The 9,477-nt window shown below is 49.4% G+C and overlaps 1 protein-coding gene across 2 annotated transcripts in view; it reads left to right on the top strand.

The window, feature by feature from the left end:
• The window catches only part of USP43 (ubiquitin specific peptidase 43), a 51,692-nt gene extending 42,378 nt beyond the window's left edge, over nucleotides 1-9,314 (top strand). For both annotated transcript variants that reach the window (XM_059379407.1, XM_059379406.1), the window contains exon 15: nucleotides 7,559-9,314. In XM_059379407.1, the coding sequence (XP_059235390.1) occupies nucleotides 7,559-8,628 (1,070 nt within the window). In that variant the 3' untranslated portion in view covers nucleotides 8,629-9,314. The remainder of the gene's footprint in view (nucleotides 1-7,558) is intronic.
• The last annotated feature ends 163 nt before the right edge of the window (nucleotides 9,315-9,477 follow it).

The following is a 9,477-nucleotide window of genomic DNA, read 5'->3' as shown; positions in this document are numbered from 1 at the left end:
CCCCCCCCCCCCCCCCCCCCCCGCTCCACAGCTCCCTGGTGTAAATTGCAAAACCAAGTTTATTCGCGTGGCCTTGGCAAGAGCCTGGCTTCCGAAGGGAGTGGTCCCTCTTGAGGTTTGACTGAAATGGTGATGGGATTTTGGAACCTGTTGAGACAGTCGAATCCAGCCAGCCTCTTTTCTTATTTTCTGGCCTGGGCAGGATCTAACTCCAGCATACAGGTTTCGTTGGCGGTTGGTCCCGTGCCCTGTCTCTGTGGGTTTGGGGGAGAATTTTGTCACCGTCAAAAGGAATGTTCAGGTTCTCTGGAGAGGAACATGGACAGCTGGGGAGTTCTGTCTTTCCAGTAGCTATACTATTAGATTTCGAAAGGCATTTTAATCCATTTATTTATTTTTCTAAGATTTTATTTATTTATTTGACAGAGTGCACCAGAGAGCACAAGCAAGGGTGAATGGCAGAGGGAGGGAGAGAAGCAGGCTCCCTGCCAAGTGGGTAGCCCAACACGGAACTTGATCCCAGGACTCTGGGATCATGACCTGAGCCAAAGGCAGATGCTTCACCGACTGAGCCACCCAGGCACCCTAAGTGCATTTTAACCGACAGCGATGGACCCAAGTTTTGTGGGAACTATAACTTCTGTCACTGGGGACCGGTGTAGGGAGAAGCTCTTCAGGAAGGAGGATGTGATGGGGCACCTGGGTGGCTCAGTGGGTTCAGCTTCAGGGTCCTGGGATCAAGCCCTGCATCGGGCTCTCTGCTCAGTGGGGAGCCTGCTTCCTCCTCTCTCTGCCTGCCTCTCTGCCTACTTGTGATCTCTCTCTCTGTCTAATAAATAGAACAAATAAAATCTTTTGAAAAAAAAAGGGAGGATGTGAAAACACCTTACTTTTGCAAATTTTATTGAAAAAACAAACAAACAAACAAGACCCCAGCGGCTGGGGCCCTTCGCAGAAGTCCCCCCCACCCCATCCCCAACCCCGCCCCGATGCAGAAAGGGGCCCTGGGATTTCATCCTTTCAGCAGATGTGCTTCTGATGGTAAATTATCCCTGTGGCTTTTATTGGGCCTTGGAGACTTTGCTTTTCATTTTATCATGCTTTACCGGTCCAGACTGTGTTATTCTGGGTTTTATTTCCATTTTGAAGGTTATCTGGGAGTTTTCAAGCATTTATGATTTGGGGGGGACGTGATATCTCCCTTTAATTCTTTCTAATTTTATGGGTTGTGATCCCAAGAATGTGGTTTTCAAAAAGCACTCCCTTATTTATGACCAGGTTAAGTACACATTCATTATTTCGTCTGTCTTCTGTGTACGCATGAAATAATGCCCGTTGTGTCTTTTGGAGGGATACGAGCTTTGTGTTGTAACTGCTAAATGAGGTGCGTTGATTTTGGGATTCACTTCACCTTGTCTTTAAATTGACTTTATCAGGGACTGCCTGGCTAGGAAGGAAGTCTAACTATTGCAACCTTCCTGTGTGGCCGTGTTTTTAATCAGGTATCCAGAGACTTCAATAATTTCTGCTTTATATTTCCTCTGCTTACTGTTAGGTCTTCTTTATAAACTGTCTGTTTTCATTATAATGTGGCTCTTTATCTAGCTTGATGCTTTTCATCTTAAGTTCTACGTTGTCAAGGGGCGCCTGGGTGGCTCAGTCGGTTGAGGGTCCGACTCTTGATTTCCACTCAGGTCCGGATCTGAGGGTCATGGGATTGAGTCTCTTGTCCAGCTCTGGGCTCCACGGAGAGCCTCCTTGAGATCCTCTCTCTCCTTCCCTTGTGTCTCTCCCTCTGCTTGTGCTCTCGCTCTCAAATTAAATACATAAAATCTAAAAAAGAAAATTCTATCTTGTTCAAGATTAGTTCTACCCTTACCTTCTTTCTTTTTATTTGCATTTGTCGGGTATCATTTTGCTATTCTTTGCTTTATGAATTTTTCCTTTGGAGCTAACTTTAAGTGATTTTCAGTAAACACTGTTGCAGTTTTATTATTTTTATTATATATTTTTAATGTCAGAAATTGAGAGCTTCTCTAAAAGGGGAGCGTTCAGTCCATTGATACATCTTTTTTAAAGATTTGATTTATTTGCCAGAGAGAGAGCATGCACCAACAGGGGGAGTGGCAGGCAGAGGGAGGGGGGAAGCAGGCTCCCCACTGAGCAGAGATCCTGACGTTGGACTCAGTCCCAGGACCTTGGGATCATGACCTGAGCCGATGGCAGATGCTTAACCGGCTGAGCCACCCAGATGCCCCGTGTCCATTCATAGAATTTAAAGTAACAACCATAAACTTGATTTTGTTTCATTGAAAAAATTTTTTCTTATTACTGGTTTTTTCTTTTTTCCTTATTTTTGCTGAGTTGATCATGTTGCTCTTTGTTCCTTTTTTTCCCTTCATCTGGAAGTTCTACCCTGCTTTTCCATCTAATTCATTGTCCCTTCATTCTTTTCTTTCTTTCTTTTTTTTTTTTTTTTAAGATTTTATTTGTTTACTTGACAGAGATCACAAGCAGGCAGAGAGGCAGGCAGAGAGAGAAGGAAGCAGGCTCCCTGCTGAGCAGAGATCTTGATGTGGGTTCGATCCAGGACCCTGAGACCATGACCTGACTGAAGGCAGAGGCTTAACCCACTGAGCCACCCAGGTGCCCCAAAATGAGCACTTTGAAATGCTTTTAAGAGTTCCCTCTGGTCTGTTTTAGGAGCCCCCTCCTTCACTTTACTCCCTCCCCTGGTAGATTCTCAGAGATGCTCCAGCCCTCGGTTTCAGGCTGTGAGCGCTGAGCCTTTCCAGATCCCACACATGCAAACATCACTTTGTAGCCCCATCGTGAGACCCGGCGGGGGTACGTGGTACATGGGCAGCAGGCTCTGCGGAGCACCCCGTCTTTCTTCTTTCTGTGCTCCTGCGTCTTGAGGTCTGGGTTCTGAATCTTCAGTGTTAGGTCAGAGTCCTTTCCAAGGGTGGGTGACACGCCCATCCCTCTGCAGAGGCACGGGTATTTCCTTGGACCGGAGCCTGGGTGGCCCCTTGGCTAGTTGGAGGACTCATTGGATTAGAATTCTTCCTCTCCAGTGTCTGTAGATGTCAGGGTTGCAGGTGAGAAGCCTTTTTATTTTTTCCCTTCCTTCCTGAAAATCATTTGTTCTTTCTCACTGAAAGCATTTGCGAGTCTGTCTTTGACCTTGGAATTTGGAAATTGCACCTGTATGTGGCTAGGTCTGTGTTTTCGTTCATGTACAACCTACAACCTCCAGAGCCTGACCGTCTGCAGACACAGCTTTTCTTTAGGGAAACTGTTCTTTTAATTATCATCTGACTTTTCAAATTCCTGGTATTTGCCTGGTGGGCCCCCCTGGATCCATTTTCTGATTTAGCTTTTCCCTGTCATTTTTCTGTGTCATTTTGCTCTAAGGTGTGAGATGTTCCTTTCCCTTTATCTTTTCTGCCACTGATTTGAGTCTCAGCAGTGACCCTGTGGGCCTTCAATGCATTTACTGCGTTTTAAAACCTAGAAGACCTTTTTTCAGCCCTCTCTTGTCCTATACGTGAATGCCCCCGAGAGCTCTTTTTCTCTGTTCTTCCAGTGGCTCTGTTTCTTTGGGGCCCTGTTCTGTTGGTTCGCACGGTTCCGTTGATTCTATTTATTTATTTATTTATTTGTGTGTGGGGTGTGTAGTGCACAAGTAGGGGGAGCAGTAGGCAGAAGGAGAAGCAGGCTCCCTGCCGACTAAGGAACCTAATGTGGGACTCCATCCCAGGACCTTGGGATCATGACCTGAGCCAAAGGCAGGCTGCCCAACCAACTGAGCCACCCAGGTGTCCCGGTTCTGCTGATTCTTATTCTCTGACTCCCAGACCTCCTTCCATGGGTTGTTGTTTTTTTTTGTTGTTTCTGCCCATTGTGGCTCCCTCATTCTTGGGAGTGATGGAAGGGTCAGTCGGCCTTGGCTCCCAAGGCAGCCCTTCCCCTTGCCAGCCTCATCCTCCTGGCCTAGTCACAGAGATGGAGGGGGCTCAGCCATGTATCTTGTCCTCACCCTCTAGGGGACCAGAGGACAGTCAGGGGGTCAGGCTTGCCCCAGGTTGCCTCTGCAACCAGAGATAATGAGGTCTCCAAATACAGATGGGGGCAGAAGATGAGAACCCTTAGTGGAGAGCCTCTTCTCCCTTGGTTATAGCCTTGGTGGTCTGTTTGCTGCTTTTCTGACCCACCAAGCTCACTAGTGCCACAGGGCCTTTGCACTTGCTGTTCCCAATGCCAGCATGCTATTTTCCCCCAGTCTCCACATGGCTTCTTCCTCTCTTTCCCTCAGGTCTCTCCTCACTCCTCTGTCGCTGACCACACTACACCCCCTCATTCTTTGTCATAGCTCTCAGCACTATATTCCACCATAGCAAACATTGTTGCTTTCTGGCAAACCCCCTTAGGGACAGGCACTTTGGGCTTTTTTTCCCACAGCTGTATTCCCAGCACCGGAAATAGCCCTTGGCACCCAGCAGGCTCTCATTACGTATCCCTTGACTGCGTCAGGGGGTGGCTCTAAGAGGCACAGTGGAAATCTTTGCACAGACTGAGACCAGTGGACCCGGAGGCTGGTCCTGTTTTATGGGACTAAGGATGGCTGGGTAGAACCCGCCCCTGCTCACAGCACGCATCAGGAGGTCAGACTGATGCTGATTTCATTAGCCGAGGAAACAGAGTCACAGGGGAACAGATAGGGCATTTCCTAGGGCAGCATCTGTCATTCCCAGAGGCATGGTGCAGGCGGGGGCTGTGCCCTCCAGTTGCCCGGCCACGGCCACCATCTGTGTGAGGAGGCCTCGTGGGACCTGGGAAGCCCATCAGGCAGGCCCTGGGGTTTCTATATCCTTCAGGAAGGACTTAACTACTTACGTCTTCCATGTGGCTTAAGGCTCTAGGCCCTTCCTGCTTCCCAAGCTGACCAAGTGTGAACAAGGCCACAATTCCAGGGTGGGGAAGAGCCCTCACTTGGGCATCTCTGAACGCTACCTCTGCCTCCAGCTCCCGGTCTCCAGGAGGTCCCCCCAGGGACGAGCAGGAGCAGCTGCCTCCTCTCCCCCAGAAGGGAGAGCTCTGTGAACAGTAAGCATCAGCATGGGCTCTTTCTTGTCCCTTCTGTCTGTATACCACACCCACTGTGCCTCCCCTGCTGCCGTCTGGAGAAAGAGGAGGAAGGGCTCGCATGGGCATCTGCAGTCCCCGTGCAAGGGAGCTGCAGGGGTGACACGGGCCAGGCCCCCAGCCTTTCATCCAGGAAGAGGGGCCGCACTGCCAAACCACCTGCCAGGCTGCCAGCTGTGTCCTCTTGTCCTGAAAAGCTGAAAGTCACAGTTTTGTCCTCCAAATAAAAGCTTCCCTTTCTACCCTTCCCAGGGTTGTGGGCAAAAAACATGCATGTCTCAGACCCCAGGATGGGAACTTAATGGGGGAGCAACAGGGTCCATCGAAATTGAAGCTGTAAGCTATTTTGGGCGACATTATGTTTCTTGCTGACCGATCTGAGGAAATGCTTTAAAGAAAATAATACCATGTGAAAAAAAATTATTAAAAGCCACCAGAACGGTCCAGGGCAGGTAAAATTCCCCAGGAGCCTCAGATGCTGTCATACCCCTCCAGGCACCAGTGGGCACTGGGCTCTGCCTTCCCATCACCTCTTCCCCAGGAGCCGGCACTCCCTGAGCTTTCGCCCGTCCCCTGAGAACCCTGGGTCCCTCTGCCTCGAGTTCATCCCAGTTGGCTGTGCTGACAACAGGGGTGTTGTATGGAGGAGGGGTAGGGCTGATCTCATGCTCACCGGTGTGTGTGTCGGCTGTGGGCCAAAGGCTGTGTGGTTGACGTCAGATCTTCTTCGAAATGCATGTGACTGTCCCTGCACCGTGTGGTTCGTGCGGGTGAAGCTTCCCCCCCTTCACAATGACAGGCATCTTGGACATCAAGCAGCAGGCTGAGCCCGGCTGTGGATGAGCCAAGGCAGTATAATGGTTCAGTGACCAATGACTGCGAGTTGCTTTACTTTTTGCATGTATTATGTTAAAATACATAGAACGAAGTTGATCCTTTTGACCATTTTAAGCACACATTTTGGGTGTTCGCATCCACGCCCGTGACTCTTTTCATCTTGTAGATCTGAAAGTCTGTCCATTTCACAGTAATGTGACACCCTCCCCTTCCCTTCGCCCTGGCCGCTACCTGTTCACTCTCTTTCTCTCTGGTTTCGACCCTTCTGAGCTCCTCATGCGGGGAAATCATGCAGTGTTTGTCGTTTTGGAACTGGCTGTGGAAGTTGCTCAATACTCCATCATATGAATTTCAGGATGGATTTTTTCTTTTTTTAAAGATTTTATTTATTTATTTGACAGAGATCACAAGTAGGCAGAAAGGCAGGCAGAGAGAGAAGGGGGGAAGCAGGCTCCCCACTGAGCAGAGAGCCTGACGTGGAGCTCGATCCCAGGACCCTGAGATCATGACCTGAGCCAAAGGCAGAGGCCTTAACCCACTGAGCCACCCAGGCGCCCCTCAGGATGAATTTTTTTATCTCCATAAAAATCCCCATTGGGATTTTGGTGGGGATTGGGCTGATGCTGTAGATCAGTTGCTTTGGGTAATATCATTTCAGCAATATTAAGCTTTTGAATCCATGAACATGGGATGTCTTTCATTTCTGTCTTTAACTTCTTTCTTCTTAATGTTTGTAGTATTGTACAAGTCTTTCACCCCTTCAGTTAATTCCTAAGTATTTTATTCCTTTTGATGCCATTGTCAAGGGAATTGTTTTCATAACTGTTTCTTAAGAAAAAATATACAGCCATGGTTATCTGTGTATTCCCTTTAGAAACAGTAAGATTTAGGAAAGAATTAAGAAGAAAATCAACCACACACAGCATCCCAGGGCCCCCTTGGTGCCTTGTCACTTTAGTGTTTATTGCACACATGTGTGCAAGTGGGATCACATGGTTTTTCTAGATTCTCATTTCACATTACACATCAAAAATGTGTTTCCAACTACAGACAGGTGCTGCGAAACACACAGGGAAGACAGTAAGTGGTAGCTCTGATAAAACTCAATGCACATTTGATTTATTTTTCAGCCCAGGGTAGGATATCTGAGAGTCTCGCACTTGAAAAGTACAAGCACCTAGTTTGACCTGGAAGAGGAGGGACTTTTGCTGAGCATTCTGCTTTGTGCAAATACTCAGCTATAAATGAAAATGATGTTCTGCCATAGGACTAGATTCCTCCAAGACTGGGCTTGACCTGGAGTCTGGGCTGTCTGGGCGTGTAGCTCCCTTTTTTGGCACTGGCTTGCCCAGTGGCTTCGAAGAGGTAAATGAATTCCATGGGACAGCAGGTGCACACATGAGTGCTCCCAAGAGCTAGAACCCTGGGGTCCTATGTGCTGATGTGTCCCCGACCCCAGTGCTGCCTGATGCATCAGAGATCTCAACCCATGTCTGGTCGACGCCAGGCATCATAGTCACTCAATGCACCTGGAGGGAAATTTGGGCACTGATGTTCTTGGTGTCTCTTTCAGGAGGGTTGACGTCCAAGCCTTTGGTACGGGGCATACGAGGTCGAAGCATCAGCATGAAGGAGCCCACCCCTTCTAGAGCCAAACAGGGGCCCTTCAAGACCATGCCCCTCCGATGGTCTTTTAGACCCAGGGAGAAACCCCTGGGTGCATCCGCTGAGCTGGTGGAGTACTTGGAGTCCAGGCGGAGGCCCCGATCCACGAGCCAGTCCATCGTGCCGCTGTTGACGGGTGCTGCCGGCGAGGATGTGAAGTCGGACGCTGCCAGCTCTGCTCAGGGCGAAGAGGGTGGGCGAGCCACTGAGAGGCCACCGGCTGGAATGCCCTGCCCCTCGAGCCACGCCAGCCCCTCTGCAGCCCCCGGAGTCCCAGATGGTCTGAACTCGAGGAAAGCCAAGGAACATGAAAGTCAGGAGATCAGGCTCCCCAGACAGTTTGACCTGCCCCTCATGGTGATGCCTTCAGTGGGGACTGAGAAACGAGCCCGGCCCGAGGGCCAGAAGACCGCGAACTGCAATGGAAATAGCCAGGCAGGGAGCCACAGCAGGGTACCCTCCCCGACCAAGGAGCCTTTGGGCCCTGCGGTGTTACCTAGAAACAGCACAGACAACCGCCAGAATACCTTAGCCAGGATGAGGGCCAGCGTGGAGGCCAGAGACCCTGAGGCAGACAGATTCCCACAGGGGACCCTCACCTTGCTGAGATCTGTGTTTTGGAAGAAAGAGCACAAGCATAACAGGGCGGAGGCGGCCCTCCGGGCATCCCCAGTGTCCCTGGCGAGCAGCAGGCTGAGCCCGGCTGTGGATGAGCACACCCGAGGCTCCCCGCCTTCCTTCCAGATCCGAGAGAGCCTGGCCAGGGCGTCCGCTAGCTGCCTGGAGAGGGACGTCTGGTCAGCACCCAGCTCTCTGCGCCTCCCTCGCAAAGCTGGCAGGCCCACGAGGGCCAGTGCCCTGGGCCCGTCACAGAGGACAGTTCCCGGGGACCACACTCCTGTTGGCACCTTGCAGAAGGTGAAATACCACACCCTTTCTTTAAGCCGGAAGAAAACATTACCTGAGTCCAGTTTTTGATGGTGTGTTCCAGCCCCCACCAAGCTGGTGAGCTCGAGACAGAGCAGCTGCAAGAAGCTTCTTTTGTGTCAAGAGTGGGCTTTCTGGAAGCCAGTTGTCTTGTGACCCCTGAAAATTAAAAAAAAAAAAAAAAAAATTTTTTTTTTTTTGGTCCCCACCTCTAGATCTCCAACATAGCATGTCCAAATACCTTCCTGTACCGTTGGGTGCTTTCATACGCGTCAGCCACGAGATGGTGCTGTTGAGTCAACATTACCGGTTCAGGGCAAGAAGGGATTTGTTTCCCTAATTCCCCCGCCTGAGGACATACTGGGGAGAAAGATTGCAACGTGGCCCAGTTAGACAGCATCTAACCCTGCAGAGAAGCCTCGTAAATAGGAGCCTAAGACATCAAATCAGTTCTTGCCACAGGCTTCTCTTTCTCAAATCTCTAATGCTTCTCTGGGATAAAGCCTTCAAGATGCCAAAACCCGTCATAGTGACCTTCAGGCAGGATTCGGGGAGAGATGGAACAGAAGTGATTGAGATCATAGGAAGATATTTAATATATAGCAAAATAATTGTATTACTGTTTTTCAAGTATTTAAAAAAAAAAGAACTATTTTGATACTAGGAATAGAAGTTCTCTTTAAGAAAAAATTAAGTATGAGATCTATATACAGTTTTAATAAAAGCCCATTGGTGAAACATGCAGACGGCTCTCTGAGTTATTCACATTTAACAACTGATCTTTTTTTCCCCTCAAAGATTATAATTTTAAGTTATCTCTGCACCCAGTGTGAGACTCGAATCCACAACTCTTTGAGATCAAGAGCTGCCTTAGGCTGGCCAGGCACCCCTACCAGTGAT

Source organism: Mustela nigripes, chromosome 16, assembly GCF_022355385.1.
Source record: "Mustela nigripes isolate SB6536 chromosome 16, MUSNIG.SB6536, whole genome shotgun sequence".
Classification (NCBI taxonomy): Eukaryota; Metazoa; Chordata; class Mammalia; order Carnivora; family Mustelidae; genus Mustela; species Mustela nigripes.
Note: the sequence above shows the minus strand (reverse complement) of the source record. Positions and strands in the feature narration are given on the sequence as shown.